The sequence below is a fragment of the Oculina patagonica genome, chromosome 5 (assembly GCF_052425735.1).
Source record: "Oculina patagonica isolate OP01 chromosome 5, crgOcupat, whole genome shotgun sequence".
Taxonomy (NCBI): Eukaryota; Metazoa; Cnidaria; class Anthozoa; order Scleractinia; family Oculinidae; genus Oculina; species Oculina patagonica.
In genome coordinates this window covers 28,257,918-28,278,100 of record NC_135762.1, presented here as the reverse complement: position 1 = coordinate 28,278,100, position 20,183 = coordinate 28,257,918, and the positions used below count along the sequence as shown (strand labels likewise).

Here is a 20,183-nt window from a genome sequence, read left to right as displayed (position 1 = left end):
ACGGACCTCCCGGCTGGTGAATAACATATATTTATGCAGCGCTTTACAAAATATCGGACGAATATTCGCAACCTACGTATATCGCAGGAATAATGTATGCATGGGCAGCGCGCGCATTTGTTGAATAATAATTAACAATTATTTTACGAGCGCGCGTTGGATATGAGATGGTAGATAGCCAACAAGCAAGTGAAATAATTGTTTTATTTAAAAGAATTGTAATATTTGAGCTCCCCAGCTGTTTTCGTTGACGCGTATCGCCTACCATATTTGTAGTCAATGGTATATGAGCTCATATAGCATTACCTGTTAACCAATTAAAACGCAGGAATTGCAATATAGAGTGGTTTTCACTTGAGTGTCGAAAGTAAATTGTGTTTGCTTTGGTTTTGCATTACTAAGCTTAGTGATTGGCTTAAAAATCTTGCGCCACTTTCTCAGCCAATCAGAACAAAAACCAAAACCAATCGTGACTCGCTCGCGCACGTTTTCCCGCGCTTCGTGCCAGCTACATGCATTTGCTTCGAGTTTTGATTGGTTCGCTGGATTGTCTGTGTCCTTTGTAATTGGACAGAGTAATTACTTTGGTTTTGGTTTTACGACACTCAAATGAAAACTGCTCTACCATTGCTAGTTTTTAATAATTATGCATATACAATTTCATATGCAGATGCAGATCAAGTTGTATAATATAATACAGTTGGAGGTTGAAGATGCAGAAACAGATTCATTGATGTAGATGTAGATACAGATACAGTTGCGAAGCCGTCGCATGGTAGTAGATATAGGCATATAGGCATAGACGCGTTTAGATAAAGACAGAAGTTGTGGTTCAATTTTACCCTTGATACAATTAATTTGGTATTTTCCTTTGTTTCATATCATAATTATATTGCCATTCACCAGAAGAAAGAAAAATACCAATTTGTACCATGGGTAAAATTGAACAACAACTCACATGGACTTAGATATAAACAACGATAAAGTTAACAATGGAAGCTGTAATCAAACGAAAATGGTAATAAAACGTTGTTAATAAAACTAAAATGTTCTTTTTCATGGTGTACGGTTGCCGAGAAACGCCGATAGGGGAAAAGATCATAATAAAACAAACCAAAGCCTGGGAAGTCGTGTCACCTTTCGGTTACATCATGTCTTTGCGTAGTAATATAACGGCTATTTAGTTTTATTTTGCAACCTTGACAATTGTAAAATCAAAAATAGCAATTCAACTGATCAGTTTATGGAGTTGGTACTACATATGCATTGCGAAAAAAAAAAAACAGTTTGGATGCAGGGACCTCGCAACGAAGAATAAAACTACTTATCATTCGATGCAATGTTTTCTTCATTTTCATTGGCCGAGAGCCCACCACGTGATCTGCAAATAACTGCCTACAAATAATGGCCTGCTCGTGCGCATTAGCGTCTGACAGTGATTTTGCTACAAATAATATTCTGCTCATGCGTAGTTGTGTCCACTTCTAAGAAAAATGGCGGGTAGTTTTCCAGAGATGGAGAAGAGTGGTTGGATTTGTCTACTAGGCCCGAAAAAACAGCGAAGCTACAAAGAAGGCAATGTAATTTCCTGTTATTTTATTTCGGCAATATCTGAAAGAAAGAGAATTGGATGAAGACCAGCTCGTATTATCGAAGGGGAAGTTACGTTTTCGTTTGCATTAATTCAGCAAGAAATAGTGCGGTTTCCACGCATTTCCCGAAGGTACTTTGTGCGAAACAAATTCAGTGATCGAATGATAAAACAATTATTGAACTCGGTTCTCGCAAAATATCGTGATTTGTCAGTGTCTCGCAGATCAACTATTTGATCTGCTCGCCACTGACAAATCACGATATTTTGCTTAACCTGGCTTGTCTGCTGTCGGATCTCTTGTTCAAGAAATGCCCGTTCCAGAAGTCACTCTAAGTGTTAATAAAACCAGATTGATTGCAAGGCCGGTTAAACTGCAGGAGGGAAAAAGTTATTGGCCAATAGAGCTAATTTTGCACACCTGCCGTTGTACCGACCTTGCAATCAATCTGTTTTTATGTATTGCGGGCCTGGTTTTTCAAACTTGTTCCCAGTCCCACCGCCGTTTTCTCCTCCCTGTTTGTATTTTCAAGACAGCAAGGCAGACTTCGAATATTACCAACAAATTTACCCATGGAACTTACACTTGGCTGGAAGATTTTAGGTAAGTTGTCTATTCTCGTTCTTGTAAGGTTTTATATGCATTTGTTTTACGGAAGCTTGAGATTTTCGTGACATGAGTTGTCAGCTACATAAATACACCGGCTGACACCGGGCGTCGAACGATTTTAGTGAATTTTTAATCGTTTCAAGATATTCGGCCTGTACTGAACAGTCTATAGTATACACTTGAGGCCTGTAAGTCTTACTCTAGGTGAACTGGAAAGCTCATGTTAAATCAGAGAAATTAATCCGCTTTGACGACGTTAATAATGTTGTGGAGAACGCATCTAGCTGCACATCTTTCGTAGAACAGAAGGAAAATACACACGCACATTTCGTACACAGTTCGCGTTAGAAATATCAAGCAAGCTTTAGAAATATGCTTTTGATTTACTAGTTGTTCATGATTTTGATTTAAGCGTTAAACGGTCGTAGAAAATGAGCTATCTTTTAAAAGACACACCTTCCCGAGTTGTAAAGAAATCTAAAAAAATAATTAAAAAACAATGGCAGAGCAGCTGCAGTTTTCTGCTCTGTGCACAGGGCACCCAGGCACAAGAATGTTTATTTCTCGAGTTTAGTTAATTGTGAATTTGAAGGATATTTTTGAGGATTTGCATCATCATGAAATTTTCAATCATGATTGCTACAAGTAAACATGGGGGTAATATCCTGTTTTATATTTTAACTATCTATACTTTTTGAGAAAATGTTTAAGTAGCTGAAAAGACTCTCTTATTATCAATTTAGAAAACAAATTTAATAATTCATTAGGATTACAAAACAACTAAATTAATATTGTGCTGTATTATTTTTAATAATTATTTTCCTATCTCATAGGTATAGTGTTGGTTTCCTTGGGAGGGCAAACTACCTTTGCTCAGAATGGTATGTTGCATAAAAGTTCTGTTATTTTCTAATTTGCTGTCCCACTCAACTGAATATATATCATTTATATAAATTTATTATAATTTCAGTGGCTGATATACCCAGAAAGCGCCACCATTGATCAGTGATACATTTACATTTTTAGTTGAGTTTATGATTTTCGACATAATAAAAGGCTAACTGTATGTTTTCTTAATAATAGAATGTTCATGGTATACACAGTACATCGATGTCTCAGCAGCCAACGACATAACTATTACAAGCCCCAACTATCCATTGGACTATGGCAATGATGCCGACTGCAGTTGGCAACTAGACGCCGAAAGTGGTTTTGTACTGAAGGTGACTTTCAATGACTTTGATTTGCAATCTGATAATCCTATCTCACAAACTCGCTGTCCATTTGACAGACTAGAGTTTCATAATGGCCGTGGATGGGACGCTAAACTCTTTGGAACATACTGTGATACTGTCCATCCAGAAGTTATTTATTCCACCGGGCATGAGATGTATGTAAAGTTCAAAAGTGACACGAGTGGTACATTCAAAGGATTTAATATCAGCGTTTCAGCGGTCGAAGCAGGTACAGTATTTGATAACATCTTGGAAATAGAAGGATGTTATTCTTACAATTTCATAGCAGATTTATTTTTATGAGTCCAAATCTAATAAGCCATCCCCGATCATGAAGGAGAGCCTACAGTATTAACAGCTTAATAAGTTATGTTTTTTTTTATTGTGGAAGGTGTGGTGGCCTATTGGTTAGTGCACTGCACTCTGGATCAAGCAGTCCAGGTTCAAGCCTTGGCCAGGGTCATCTTGTTGTGTTCCTGGGAAAAGCACTTTACTCTCACAGTGCCTCTCTCCACCCGTGTATAAATATGCACCAGATAATTGAATGCATGAAAGGGGGGGGGGGGGGGGGATGAGTAAATCTGTAGTGGGTTGGCATCCTATCAAGGGGAGCAGAAATACTCCTAGTTGTTTCATGCTTCAGAAACCAGAGATAAGCTAACAGACCGATAAGCTTGACCACAGACTTATCCTAAAATATGTTGACCGACATTATTATACGTTAGAATTACTTTGAAGCATGTGATTGGTCGAGAACATTCAGTCAATATACAGTAGCATGTGAACTTGACATGATAACCCAATATCTGCAGCAGATATTGGGTTATCATGTCGAGTTCAAAGTCCGCCTAGTTTCCAAGCCCCTCGTCCGTGTAGTGCTGTCAAACTTTTGATAATATATAATTCCAAAGAGGAATTGAAAGCTCGAGAATAAAGATTCTAAAAAAACCAAGAGAACAACAAAAACAAGTGTTAAAATTCTGAATGATTATTTGAGGGAGAAGAACCTGGAGGAACCACAAGATAAAACCGCTTTGGCTAATGTTCTGACGAAGTTTTACGCCGGCGCTAGAAAAAGTGATGGCAAATTGTTTGAAAACGTATAATAAAACAATTATTGAATTCAGTTTTCACATGATATCGTGAATTATCAAAACCTCGTGTCTGAGTTATCTGCCGAAGCCGAAGGCTGAGGCAGATAACATAGACCTCGGTTTTGATAATTCACGATATCATGCTCAACCTCATCCAATAATTGCTTAGTATGTGTTATCTGTTATCTGTATGATGTATTTTGTTGGAAATACATCTGCTTAATCACAGGCTAGTTTTGAAGTGACTGGAATTTGGAGAAAGAAAAAAGTACATACTCACAGTTTCCATGGCAACCAAATAAAGTACATCGACAAGATAATTGTAACTATATAAAAATATTGGTAACTGAATGCTTAATATGAAATGAATATATGAAATTCATATCTAGTTGTACTGTGGATATACATTTTAAGCAAATGAAAGATCATCGCAGTAATGTACTCAACTTAAGCAGTTGATAAAAGCAAGCCTGAAAAAAAAATTCAGGCTTGAACGGGAATCGAACCCACATGACTGGGAGCTGGTCACTTGTGACCACAAGTGACCAGCTCCAAGTTGGCTTGATAGCTCAGTTGGTTAGAGCGCTGCACTAGTATCGCAGAAGTCATGGGTTCGATTCCCGTTCAAGCCTGAATTTTATCAGGCTTGCTTAAGTGCTTAAGTTGAGTACATTACTGCGATGATCTTTCATTTGCTTAAAATGAATGCTTAATAATGTTCATTTCTTTCAGTGGAAAGCTATGGAATGTGTCGTGTGTCTGCTAAGCCCGGTAAGGTTTATTGGCCCAATGGTTCTTCTGGAATGTTGTATACCCCCGATTACCCTATCCCTTACCCAGCTGGTACAAACTGCTTTTGGATAATCACTGTTCCTACTGGCAAAAGAGTGAAGCTGACATTTGAGGACTTTGAACTTGAGAAAAACTCCTTTAACACTGGGTACAGTAACTGTAAATACGATCAAATTGAGGTTTACAGAGACTATGTGGAGATGCGGGATGGTCCTTGGTCCAATAGTAGAGACCTTGGCGTTTATTGTGGAAACAAGCTGGGCTTTAAATTTTATTCAACTGGGCACCAAATGTGGATTAAGTTTCGTTCAGCTGCTGATGGTTCAGGGCAAAGTAAAGGTTTTAAAGCACATTTTGAAGCTGTAGAACCCAGTAAGTTGCATGAACAAATATCACAACTGCAATAAGAGTAACATCTTATTAAGGAGTTACAACTGTTATACAATAATCGCCCTTTATATTAGTGATTAGTGGGAGGCGCAGTGGCCTAATGGTTAGCGTGCTCGAATCTGAGTCAAATGGCCCTGGTTCGAGGCCTGGCCGGGGAGCTGCGTTGTGTTCTTGGGCAAGACACTTTACTCTCACAGTGCCTCTCTCCACCCAGGTGTATAAATGCGTACCAGCAAATTTACTGCTGGGGGGTAATTCCTGCGGTGGACTGACATCCCATCCAGGGGGAGTAGCAATACTCTCAGTCGCTTAATGCTACGGAAACTGGGATAAGCTCCAGCTGTATGGGCCACTTGGCTCGGACACAGACTTTACCTTACCTATTACCTATATTAGTGATTCCTGATAAGACAGTTTATGTGGTAGTACGTGATATGTTTGACCATTTTGTTCGATGTTATCATCACTTGACTGTTATCGAGGTACCGTAATGATTCGATTAAGCGCCCTCCTTTCAATAAGTGCCCCCTTCCGAATAAGCGCCCCCCTTCGAATGTGTTTTTTTCAATAAGCGCCTCTATTCCAATAACTGCCCCCATTCTAACAAGTGCCCTCATTCTTATAAGTGCCCCTATTCTAATAAACGCCCCCTATTGTGGATAACTCCCTAGTGAAGTCATCTACTTTGGTAGATATACGCATGAACATTTACCATACCGTACATGTATTACTATATAGTTACTGCTAAAATGAACAATTCTTTTAAAAGTAGCTGAACTTGCAACAATTTGCTGCTGTTACAGTTTCTGTTATTGTTAGTTATCTTAATATTTATTAAAGTTTTGTTTTGAACATTTAGTTATTTCTCGAAAAATTAAATTAGCGCCCTGTCCCGAAAAAGCTCCCTGTCTCAATTAAGCGCCCTCCCTTGAGGTGCAAAAAGTAAACAAGTCCCCCGGGCGCTAAATCGAATCATTACGGTAGTTGTTGTGTGATGCACATGAAGACAGACTCCTGATTAGTAATGATGAAATTAAAATAATATATCAAACTCAAGAGAGAGTGTGTTTCATGAATCGAATTTCAAACCACGGACAAGAAAGCTGAAAATACTTCGCTGTGCATCGTATTTTTAACTCTTCTTTTTTTCTCTCTCTTTTTAACTCTCGGTGTTTGGAAGTGTGACGAAACACTCTCACTTGTGTAGAGCCTGATATATTACATGGCACGCAGTGACGAACTTCAAGGTGTTTGGAAATGTGATCAAACACTGACTTGACTGTTTGATGCATCTTCTCCATTAAAACTAAACCTTAAGGAAACTTTGGTCCAGAAATAAAATCACAATCCATGCCAATTATGCACCTATCAATGTTAAGCCGCTGGGGGGGGGGGGGGGGTGGGGAGAGGGGAGGCCGGGCATAGGCAGGCGATTCGACAGCATTGACGTTTGCCAGTGGTGGGGACTTTTGACTGTTTTAATGGACTTTCTTACAACATTTTATTGAACTTTAGTGACTTATTTGAACATGCACAAATGCTCTGGGGTTGGGCATTTGAACAGAAAGTCTCAGCTAAGTTCAAATGCCCAGCCTATGCCCGGCCTCCCCCTCCTGCAGCTTAACATTGATAGGTGCATTAATATCACATTTTGAACACTGCTACCATAATGATTTCTTTTGTTTTGATTTGAAGAACTTTTAATGAGTTAGTATTTCTACATTCGCGATTCCATGGAGGTTTTCTTTAAACAAGTAGTTCCACTATCCAAGGGAGGGCATCTCACACATTTACACCTTTTGGCCGGCGTAAAATGCAGTTGCAGAGTCAGGAGTTCTGCAAACTGAACATGAAACCAAAAAAAATACGTTGACAAAAATTTGATAGAAAAACTTGCTTCGATGAAACACATCGTACCAATAACCATCGTAGAAAAAGTACTGGCCGTTTTTCAGCTGTTTAACCCTTTCACTCCCAAGAGTGCCATATGGCACAAGATGCCATTACATGCTCAATATTTGGTCAATTTGTATGAAATTTGGACAGGAAAATGGTCTTGAGCACATCTTTCTTTTTAAAGCATAAAATTATACCCCCTAGCATACGAGACCTGATTAACTACCCCTATAACTTTTGCAACTTTTTCCTCTTTCAATTTTAAAATCAAGTAAATATCGGACAACAACCCACACATTAAGAGCTGCAAATTAAGCTATAGTTTAGGGGTATACCCAAAATATAGGCGGAATGAGATATTTTTTTATGATTTATATTTTTGGTTTTGTCACCTTTTGAATTAAAACAGCGACTTCCTCTGTGTCTGTAAGTATGATTTACGACATACCAGAAACAATACCTTTCAAATGGCTTATTGCATGTGGTCTTTGGGTCTATAGTTACCGTTTTACAAAAATGTGGTATTTCCCGTGGGAGTGAAAGGGTTAAGTCTAATGGTCAACACTGACAACTGGGCATGGGCCTTTGTGACGTCTTGTTTAAAGGGGATCGCTACATATGCTGACCTTACCAGAAACGACTTGTTTGGTTTTATCAAATATTTGTTTATTTCTTTTACAGTTGTCAGTGAGGAGTTGTGTCTACCAGGAAACACCAACAACGACAATCTGAAATTAACTGGTTCAGACGGAACTCTACAAAGTCCTCTGGTGTACTATCCCCCAGATCTGAACTGTGATTGGCTCATCACTGTACCAGAGGGGAATACGGTGGAACTCAGCTTTGACGCATTTGATTTGGACTTTGACGGTGCGACCGGTGCATGTAAAGGAGATTATGTGGACATTCTTGATGGACAGGACAGTGACAGCAAGAGTCATGGAAAATTCTGTGGATACAAATTTCCAGGGACCATTCGCTCTAGCGGACGGTACATGAGGGTGCGTTTCAAATCAGACTCAAAAGGTCCTGTGTACAAAGGATTTAAGGCCACATTCTCAGCGGAAAGTAGTAAGTTGAAATCTTCGATTACCTTATTATAGGAAATTAACGCGTCATGAAATTAACGCGAATTTCAAACATTCGCGTTAATTTAAGTCGCGTTAATTTTTGTTAACGTTAATTTCCGCACCGTTAATTAAGTGGAGTGTTAATTTCCATGTCCTTAATTTCCATTATTTTGGCCCCAATTTCTCGATACTGTCCAGACGTTCGTAACTCCAAGGAAAAAGCATTATTTTATCAGGGTGGAAATCTGCCGCAATCCCTGATACTGTGAAGAACGCTCGAAGTGGAAAAAGAACCACGAGCACGTACATTGTACGCCTACAAGTGTTCAAATAAACTTATTCCTGTTGTTAACGGCGCGTTAATTTCCTTCATTTTGAAATGTTACTCCCTCTTTCGCGTTAATTTCCTTTATTGGGAAGTAGCTTTTCCTTTAATTCGCGTTAATTTAAGTCGCGTTAATTTCAAATACCTTAATTAACACAAGCGTTAATTTCCTATAATAAGGTATTTTATGACACTGAACCAAGGCTGGTTTTCACCGGTGTCTGACATTTGCAAACTGCAGAGTGCAGACCGGAAAAATACTTCGCATCGACTACATGCATTTCTTTAAGTTTTGATTGGTTCACTTGATTGTCTGTGTCCTTTGTGACAGTCCAGAGTGATTACTTTAGTTTGGTTTCACGACACCCAATCGAAAATCACTCTCAATAGATCGGTTACTGGATAATTAAAACAATAACACTGATTCTATAGACCTTGACGGTAGGCTGGAAGCTTTCTTGCCACGTGAGCCATCAATATACGAGCTTTTTATCCATGAGTGGAATCCCATCTCGGGTACGCGGGGGAGCGAACGAGAGGCCTCTGTATTTGCAGGGTAGCATTACGACGGATACTAAACTCCTCCTATCTAATATTTCCACCTCAGTTAATTTGGTTGTCTCTCCTCTGTCTCCAGGTTCTACGATGTTAACGCTCGTTATTGTTATCTTGATTGTGGTCATCTTACTTGCGCTACTCGTTGGCTGTATCCTTTATCTTGTAAAGCGGAAGAAGACGCCAGACAGCGAAGCCGGTGCTGCAATTCGAATGTCGGCAATCACGACTCCAGCATCCCACACCACACAAGCAGGAGTTACTGAACATACCCCTAGCGCTCAAGTTCCTGATCAAAGGGCAGAGACCCCCTACTCAACCCCTCAAGTGGGTTTTGCTCCAGGAACAACAGACCCACTTCTACCATCCCCAGAAAGGCCTGATACATTGCCAGAGAACCCCCCACCCTACTCTGGAGAAGAAGACGTTCCACAGTACCCACCTCCGGGAAAATCGTAGAATAATTATAAGAATTATCAAATCGGAAAAATAGGTAGAATCGCGTTGAACTCGGGGAATCGGAAAAATCGGAGAATAACAATCGTATAATCGGAAAAATCGCACTATCGTGTAGAACTAGGAGAATCGGAAAAATCGGAGAATAACAATCGGAAGAATCGTATAATCGGAAAAATCGGAGAATCGTGTAGAACACGGAGAATCGGAAAAATCGCAAAATAACAATCGGAAAATTTGTATAATCGGAAGAATCGGAGAATCGTGTAGAACACGGAGAATAAGAATAATCGGAGAATCGGAAGAATTGTACGTCACAATTCATATTCTCCGATTTAGCCATAATCGCACTCTTCTGAAACAAAAGCGTGAACTTTGTCATGCAGTACAAGGTACAACGTAATTCGTTTCGCTAACAAACTGTCCGGCAGATTATTTGATCCAAAGAGTGGGTTGTTTTCTCGAATCTTGTGCCATATTTTGTTACTCGTGGAATTTTTTAGGCTTTTTGGCCTGGAAATTATTGTAAGTTTATTTTGAATGTTATAAGCCCAGGAATAAGCTTGTGTGTTGTCATCACGAATAATGTGTTATGTGTTATTTCCGCTAGGTGTTATTTACGCGCGCTAGGTAATATAATTCGACTTGAACTTGTGAATATTTTTAGGACGTAACGGTGTCACACAACAAGAAATTCCGCATGACACAGTAAAAAAGAAACCTAATTGTGCAGTCCATCGGCATTAATAATTAAAGGCGACAAAAAACAAATTATAAAAAGGCGAGGGCAGCTTTATAGTGAGAACTATTACTAGTTATAAGTAGTTGTTTAGTACATGGCTTAAACGCAGGTTCGATCCGTGTATTGTTAGTTAGATTAAGTCTAAGACTGATCGAAATTGACCAATTACTATTGATAAACTTCAGTACAGGAGTCTTACAACCAATAATATCACGGCTAAATTGACCAATTATTTTCAAAGGACCAGACTTGCGCATCGGGAAGTTCACTTGGTCCCGGAGACTCAAGAGAAACTGGTCTGGGTATACACTTGAATTTTGCATATTGGCCTAGAGGAAAATGTACAAGTTTGTATTTATGCACGTGAAGATTTTGTTTTTCCTCTCGGGAGGCCCTTTTCTGTAGCTTTACGTTTACTATCGCATGTCTTTGAGTTTTGGAAATTCTTCTAAAATTCAGCGTGGCTAAAAGTACCTTGTTTCCAAATGTTTAAAGAGAACAAAACGTGCAAATTCACGTTTGTCGTGTCGTTATATCTCATTAGTATTCAGCACGTGCAGTAGCTCTCTATCTCTACCCATACTTCCATTTGTTATTGTCTCGTACACTTTTGAGCTTTTGTGCTCGAATCAGCTGTATAACATTTTTAACACAGACTGGCACGAAGTACTTCTGCTAGCACTTATTGCATTTTTATTATATTATTTATAAATTATCTTTTTTTATTTATTTCGCCATCTTTCGGTTGAGTACCGTGAGTGGCACAGGAAGGTCTTGCAAATTAAAGGTGTGGTCATTAAACTAAAAAAGTTTAAAAAATGGAAAAAAAGAGAGGCTGTCAACAGTCTCTATTATATTTATTATAAGTCAATAAGTAGAATCAGAATTTTCGTCAATGTCTGGTAAATGTTACACATTGTAGTCAAATAGGAAAAGAAATAAAGCGAATGGAAATATTGCCTTCTGTTTGGCGAGTTTTTTTTATAAGCGTTAGATCGACGTTACAAACCCTTATAAATCGAATCTTTGTAACACAAAACCGCTTATAAAGGTGGATTTCCACTGACGCGTAATTTTTTACGTGCGTAAAAAAATTACAGACAATGTATGAACGGCTTGCGTGCACGTTTACGCAGGCCGTTCATACATTGTCTCTATTTTTTTTCACGCACGTAAAAATTTACGCGTCAGTGGAAATCCATCATAAGCAAGAGTCACGTCCAAACGGTAATCTGATAGAGAGCTTGGGCTGCCTGTGGTCCAAAAAGACGCCCAAAGATTTTTAATACGCAAACTTACTAAGCTTTTTGTTGGTCATGGGCTAATTTCTTTCAGTAAACCTACGGTGGAGCTTTGTTGCAGCGTTGCTTGTCAGCATACTGTGAAATACCAGTACCGTTGCTTCTGAGTCTAAATGACAGCTTTCGTTATGCACGTCCTGAGAATGACTGGTGTATTCGGCGCTTTTGACCATGGATGTTTCAACGGTCCATGTGATACGCCTCTGAAGGATCGTCAATTTCTTTGGATGCAAATACTGACCATAACTAAAAGAACAGTTGATCGTGTTATTGACTTGCAGGCTTGCTGTTAGTTTTGTTTTCCTGTGGTCATCTCAAAGTAAATTGGCCTATCAAAAAAGGACACAGGCAAACCTGTGAACCAATCAAAACTTGCAGTAAATTAGTATTCCTCAAAAACACCTGTACAGGTATGTGCTGTCCAATAGGGTCGTGATTTTGAGACTCCTGTTCTAAAACGGGGTATCCATTTTAGAGACAGCTCCTAAGCTCACTCATCTTAGAGACAACTCTTAAGCAACCAGAATTTGGGTATCACTGAATGCAAATTATTTCTTAAACGGGGTGCTAGTTTGGAGATCAAGGCAGCACATATACCCACCCTAAACATATCCCCCGGTGGGTTTGCTCTCCCTTTACTGAGTGCTTCAACTTCAGTAAATTTCTTTCAAGGGAGAATTCCTTTATTTTAATTGCCTTGATGTTGCATTTCTGTAGCATACTCTAGCTTTTGTCCTCCAAGTCCCCAGAATATTTTGCCAGTACTCGTGCCCTGGGGTCTACTGAAAATAGGGGAGCTCCACCAATTGGTCCAAGCCCTTACTCTTTCATATAATACTTTTGACAGTACAGGTAACCTTTTCATTTTCCTTGGGCGAGGCGCGGTGGCTTAATGGTTAGTGCTCTTGACTCCAGATCGAGCAGTCTGGGTTCAAGCCCGGGGGGGGGGGGGGGTACTCCATATAACGGCCTATACGGGGAGGCTCCGCCCGAAAGGGGTACCTTTTTCAGCTAGGCTTCTGGTATATAAAAGGGTAGCGATTTCACAAGTTTAGGTATATGAAAGGGTATGAAAATCCGTCACTTAGGCTTTTTAAAAGGCCTGTAATTAAAATATTTCGAATAGACCCACTTTATGGCTGTATTATTTTAATTTATTAAGCGCTGCATGAAAATGACAAGAAAACGTCCTGTTCTAAGGCTATGTCACGTCTTTTAGGTATATGAAAGGGGTACCTTTTTTCAGTAAAAGGTATTCGAAAGGGGTACAATTTCTGTCAAAATGGTATATAAAAGGGTAAGGGGTAAGAGCTTGGGGCGGAGCCTCCCCGTATAAAACTTTTTTGAGTGCCCCCCCGGGGGTTCAAGCCCTGGCCAGGGTCATTGTGTTGTGTTCTTTGGTGAGACTTTAAAAATAAATCTCTAATTTACTGGTCTCTGTGACCGCTCAGATCCAAGAATTCAAAGTTTCCGAAAACATGGCAGATTGTTCAACAACTAACAGGACTACTGTTATTTTCATCAACTCCTTGCAAACATGCACTAACAATTCATCTATCTGCAGCCTGAGCAGTCAAATTAAGGAACAGAAAAAAAGTGCTGTAAACTAGGTGATTTTGTTGTTATGTTTTTTTTTTTACCTCCTTTTTTTGTTTCTGTTTTTTTCCTTTAAGTCAGTAAGTTTTCGTCGCTAGTTAGTAGCTTTGTTGTTGTAAAATTATATTGTTAATATTTATTGTAAATAGTGTGTAATGTGTGAATGAAATTTAATAAAAATAAAAAATAAAATAAAAAATTAAGGTAATTCACTTCAACATAAAATGATGTTAGAAATTTCAACTTTTAAATTAAGTTTGTATCAGCATCCCATAAAGCAATTTACAATCACAACTTAAAGTGAGGCTGGACACAGTGCCTAAGGTTACGTTATTTGATTAGATCAAAAGACTGAACAACTTTCATTTAGTCGTAGTAAAAAGGGTCATTACAAAGCTTAGTGCGGAGGCAGTGCCATGCAAGCTATTCCGGTTGACCTAAATTCAGAGCTGATCTATCTCTTGAAGCTTTAGTAGCAGCAGCATGAAACTTTGCTATATCCATCGATTATCAATTGTTGTCATTTTGACATGTCTTAAATATGCAAATTAGGTCACGTGACCTCTTAAGGCCCAAAAAACTCTTACGTAAAACAGGAACACTTTTTCTTGCTTCCTTAAAATTGTTGTCAGTTTTATTACTTTAAGGCGATTAGGTACTTTGTTTCTGTGCTTGGAAATGTTAAGATATTTTAAAATAAACGTTTCAAAAGACAGAACACTTTTATCGGAAGACTGGGTACTAGTAAAAAAAGCTTTTTATTTCCAAAACCAATCAAATATTCAGCAATTGCCAAGCACAGTTTCTTTGCTGTTGCTATTAGAACTTGTCTTGTACCATTTTAGTTGAATTTCTCTTGCTATAAACTATTCCCATTTTCGTTTGAAGATTTTCCACGATTATTTGGAGTATCAAGTCACGTGATCTAATTTGCATAACTTGGACATGTCAAAAACTCATCATTTCTGAGGACTTATCTGTCTATCACAATTTTATGTTGTAATGAACAACGCCTTAAAAGTTAGACCACCCCTTGCTTTTTTTTTAGGGAAATAACTGTTGACCCATGCCTTAATTTGCCCGAGTACCAGACAGGTGGTATCTTGAATTGCCCCTCTACACCTTCACACAGTGGGTCCTCGTCGAGTACACTTGTTATGACCACTTCCCTAAAACGATTAAGAACGCAAATTTGTACTGGTACAAGTCTTTTACACACTAAACGTTGCTAATATTTAACCAAAAGGAACTAATTTCGTGAGAATTGATTATTTCTGCTGAGTTGCACAATTAAGAATTGCAAACTCATTCAATGCAGGTGTGAACTGATATTTACAAGTGTTTTTGTAGCCTGTTGAAGCCTCAAATGTAATAAATGTCCCTAAATGTAATAAAGGTCCTAAGTGTAATAACTTTTGGTCCTAAATGTAATAAAGGTCCTAAGTGTAATAAATTTTGGTCCTAAATGTAATAAAGGTCTTAAGTGTAATAACTTTTGGTCCTAAATGTAATAAAGGTCCTAAGTGTAATAACTTTTTGTCCTAAATGTAATAAATCGAAATAAAGGCGCTAAGTGTAACAACTTTCGGCCCTAAATAAAATAAAGGTCTTCAGTGTAATAATAAGGTTCGGCTAAACATGAAATCATGCACGGTGCTTTTCTATATAAAAGCAAGGAGTTAAAAATGTATCTTAGGGATCCAGATTATGATGTACTTTAACAACCAGTTACCGCTTGCCTTAAAGAATGTGCCAAAATCTATTTTATTTTGCATGTCTTATTGGACATGGGCCAACGGAAACAGACGCTTATAGGTAACAACAGAAGTAGTTTACTCAAAATCCTCAATAGTGCATGCGCAGAATGAAGTATTGTGATGGTTGTTTGGGCTTGTAGCCCGCTAAAACACTTAGCCCCTTACGCCCTAAGGCTAAAGGTGTAAAGTTTCAATAGTCAATTAATTAATTTATTTATTTATTTAAAATATCAATAATTATCAATTATTCGCGAGCGCGAAACACAAATGACTGGTGACGAGCGCGAAGCGCGAGGGACCACGCGAAGGAGAAAGAAAGCGCCCATTTCCCCAAACAAGAGAGAGGCGTCAGGGTACAAGGCAGGTATAAATATGTTTCAGAAAGCAATATTCTCTCCTTGTGGAACAAAACACTTTGTGCTAAATGCATGCGCAGATGAGTCTACTTTATATACTGAGACACTTACAAACGTTGCATGTTTCTTCCTGCGGAGGGATTCCTGTAGACTCTGTGGCACTAACTTAAAACCGCAAAAAAATTAAATTAAACTTGTTTGCAAAGAAGCTGAAGACTATCACGTTTACTGTTTTAACCTCAAATCAAAATCCAGTTTACAGAAAGTTAACATAACAGGGACGTGTTTAGAAAAATTTGGTTTCTTAAGCTTGACGTCGTGTGCTTGTTAATGCTGTAGAATTCTTGTAGACCTGTGCCGCCAGTAAAACTGTAGTTTAATTAAATTGAACTTGGAAGTGTCAGAGCGGTTTAAAAGAAAACAAAAGTCTAGTACGTTTGCACGAAAAGTAAAAGTATCATATTTGTTGCTTCAATAGTCTTTTTAAAATTCAAGTTAACGAAAGTTGTCATAAAGCAGGACGGTTCAAACAATCGAAAACTTCCTAAAAAATCAGGTAAAAAATTTGACTCTAGTGTCCCGATCGCGTGGATGAACGTTGTCACGTGATTTAGTTGCTTGCTTCATGACAAAATCGAAATAGCATCTTACAGTACTGGAAAGAAAATAATAATAATAATAATAATAATAATAATAATAATAATAATAATAATAATAATAATCATCATCATCATCATTTGTATAGCGCCCTTTCCATACGTTCAAGGGCGCTTGACAATGTGAAAATGAAACAAGTAAACATAAAACAGGTTTCAAACTGAATATAATACATAGAAAAGCACCGAGCATGATTTCATGTTAAGCTGGAACCTTTAATACACTACAGACCTTTATTACATTTAGGGCCAAAAGTTATTACACTTAGGACCTTTATTACATTTAGGACCAAAAGTTATTACACTTAGGACCTTTATTACATTTAGGAACATTTATTACATTTGAGGCCTCAACAGCCTGTTGTGAAATTACTTCCCCTGGAAGCAGTCAACGCTTAAAGTTTCTGCTTCTGTTCAAAAGTTAATGCATCGCCATTAGAAAAAAAAAACAGCCACTGTTTTACTGGAAATGTAGCCGTTAGAAATGGCATGTGTAGCCGTAAGAACGCGAGGAGAAGCTGCGTTTGGCAATATTCAAACGAAAATTTACTTTTCAATGTAGGGTGAAGATTGCGTGAGGAGACAAAAGGTAACTCTGACGTGCGTAACCTTTATCGGGAACCTCCGGGGGACTCCTATATGAAATGGACGGGGATGCTCGTCGGAAATTTTAAAAAGAACCCCTAAAAGAGACCAATCTGGGTGTGGCTCGAGCTTTTCTTGATCCCCAAAAGATACCAAAAAACTAAGAATAGAATTGTTATATTTGTATATTTCTGCATGTATTTCCTAAACGAGACCATTTTGGCTAAAAATATTCCCATTTTTCTCGGAACACCCTAAGTGAAACCATTTTGGCTGAAGATCCGGGGGGGGGGGGGTACTCCCATAAATTTCGGATAGGGGTGTGCCGCCAAGGTTCTAAAACCCTGACCCTATTTAAGGATAAAGAAAGCGAAAATTGATACCCTTTTTAAGGCCCAAAATCGAAAAATGACACCCTATTCAAGGGGAAGAGAAGAGTTCCGTGACGACCCAAACAACGGCTAACCGCGCAAGGCAAGGCACAAATCTTTCTAAAATCGCTTTTCTAATACCTGAACAGAAAATTCAGTTTTAAGGTATCTTTTTTCGTTTAGCTGGGAGTTTATTTTAGCTTATAGAATTTAGGTACCCTATCTAAGGATCACACCAGGAATACATCGCCAAAGGAGCAAAAATGATACCCTATTTAAGGACCGAGAACCTCAAAAACCATACCCTATCGGGAGGCACATACCTATATAGGCCACATATGGGAGTACCCCCCCCCCCCCCGGGCTGAAGATATTGCCATTTCTCGCGGAACACCCTAAGTGAGACCAAATATCCAAAATTTACACCCCTAAGCGAGACGACGAGCATCCCGTCCCTTTCATATGCGAGTCCCTCCCCCCGGGCGAGAACCCTGCCCAGTAGAAATCGAACTCGAAAGGAAACAACTATTTCGATTAAAGGCAAACGTCCAAGTTTACTATTTTTATTCAAGCCATAGTATATGAGTCGCAAAGCGCCCAGCCGTCGCGACTAGCAAACACAGCATTTCCTCCGCGAAAATTAAAAAAAAATGGCTTAAACTAAAAGGCGTTAGAATTCTTCCATGATATGTTCAAACAACAATGCCCAGGAGAAACTTTCTACTTATACTTTTGTAAAATTGTCGATATCTCGAGGAGATCTTTGATTATTGACGAAGACAGTGGAATCCATTAATTTTGTAATGCATAGCATCCTGAAGTGGAAGGAAGTCACGGTCCATGCCATGATCCTGGCCATATATCGTTTACAGCTTTTCTTTTTAAAGGAAGTTTCTAGTCGTCACGGATTTCACGAACTTGACTCAGATCTAGGGCCATAACTAGCCATTTCTCCTCTCCTTAGATAAGTCTATAAGTACTAGTATCTATAATGTAATAACTATATTGTGTAAGAATCTATCCGTCACGGATCCATCACGGACATAGTCATCACGGGTTTGGCCAACAGCCATCTTTTGTGTTTTATGGGGCTTGGAGGCCGTTGATTGCTCGCTGGTCGTCAAATCCTTCAGCGGCCTTAAAGCCCCGTAAAAATCTGGCTTACAGTAGATCAAAGCTTGGGATCAAAAGATGCGAAATTCAGTATTTTATGGAGCATTTCTCCCCGGGGGGAGGGGGGGGGGTACTCAAAAAAGTTTTATACGGGGAGGCTCCGCGCCAAGTTCTAACCCCTTACCCTTTCATATACTATTTTTGACAGAAATTGTACCCCTTTCGTATACCTTTAACTGAAAAAAGGTACCCCTTTCATATACCTAAGAGACATGGCTGGACTTAAAATAGGACGTTTTCTTGTCATTTTTATTTTGCGCTTAATAAATTAAAATAATACAGCCATAAATTGCGTCTGTTCGAAATATTTTAATTAAAGGCCCTTTTAAATAGCCATATGACAGATTTCCATACCCTTTCATATACTTAAACTCGTGAAATCCCTACCCGTATAGGCCATTATAGGGAGTACCCCCCCCCCCCCCCCCGGGCATTTCTCACGATCAGTTGACTCAAGCAGAGGTCAATCGTTACAAATTACAATGAATGTATGGGATCAAATAGCGCATACCGTGACGCTTACGTCACGCGGCCTCAAAACACAGAGCGTTGTCTGCCTGTGGATGGAGCGATTCCTTTCGGGAGCAATATAAGTAAGGACTGGGAACCAATCCGACACTCTCATTCCCAGATCCCATCTTCTCTTGTAGCCGGGAACGGTCTAGGCACAAAACAAAAACAAGAACCCGGGAAACGAGGTCGATATAGCGGACAAGGCGGAAAAAGCATTGAACATCCGTTTTGTCCGCCTTGGTCGGCCTTCTAAAGCTTTAGATTTCCCTTGAAATTGTGAAATTTCTTATCATGGATCACATCGTAGGCTGTATGGTATTAGGTAAGATTGTCTTTTTTTTTTTTCCAAAAAGAAATCACTTATAAAATAGGCGCCAGAGTTTTCGTTCCGTTTAGTTTTAGTGTCATTGCTTCGTGCTAGTTTTCGTGTCGATTAGTTCCCTGCCTGTAGTCTATTTCTGTAGATGATATTGGTATTCTGTTTCGTGTAATTTATTCAGTCAGTTTTGTTTGCGAGTTTCAAGTTAAAGGTCTATTTCCAGTCATGGTCAAGTTCCAAGTTTACAGTTTGTCTTTTATTTTTAGTGGTCACATTCCTCTTACAAACACAATCTACTGCCTTGCAATTGTTAATGAAATGTTGTATATTCAATTCTCAAACTAACACTGTATGTACAGTCCGATTGTCTTCGTGCTGAAGTATTAATGTAATTAGCTTGGCACTCTTTATGCAAATTCGCTTTCAACTTATGCATCAGTCAATTCCAGCAGTGCCCATCCCCCCCCCCCCCCCCCCCCCCCGCCAACCGCGGGTCATTTCCTAATGTTACCCTTCCCGAGGATGGGGCATTTGTGTACCTCGCTTTAACCCAGGGCATTTGACATGAGCTTTCAAAACCGTGGAGTGAGTCGCGTATTCGTGATGGAGGCGTTTATAGGCCAAGACGTGGACTACGTTGCAGATTAGCTAGTTTGGGCATAAAGGACTAGAGAAGCTCATGGATGTTCGTGGATGTTTTTAAAGGTATATTTTCTCAATTTTAGATATTTCTTCATTGCTAAGAAGCAACAACTTGTATTATATTCTTGTATCACCTATCGAGAGATTGAAAATGATCA

At 39.0% G+C, this 20,183-nt stretch overlaps 1 protein-coding gene across 1 annotated transcript; it reads left to right on the top strand.

The window, feature by feature from the left end:
* Nucleotides 1-2,098: 2,098 nt before the first annotated feature.
* Nucleotides 2,099-11,714, top strand: LOC144654333 (tolloid-like protein 2). The gene is made up of 6 exons (XM_078514443.1): nt 2,099-2,195; nt 3,035-3,082; nt 3,285-3,665; nt 5,263-5,694; nt 8,290-8,679; nt 9,641-11,714. The coding sequence occupies exons 1-6, from the start codon at nt 2,165-2,167 to the stop codon at nt 10,015-10,017; spliced, it is 1,659 nt and encodes a 552-aa protein (XP_078370569.1). The 5' UTR covers nt 2,099-2,164; the 3' UTR covers nt 10,018-11,714.
* Nucleotides 11,715-20,183: the final 8,469 nt, after the last annotated feature.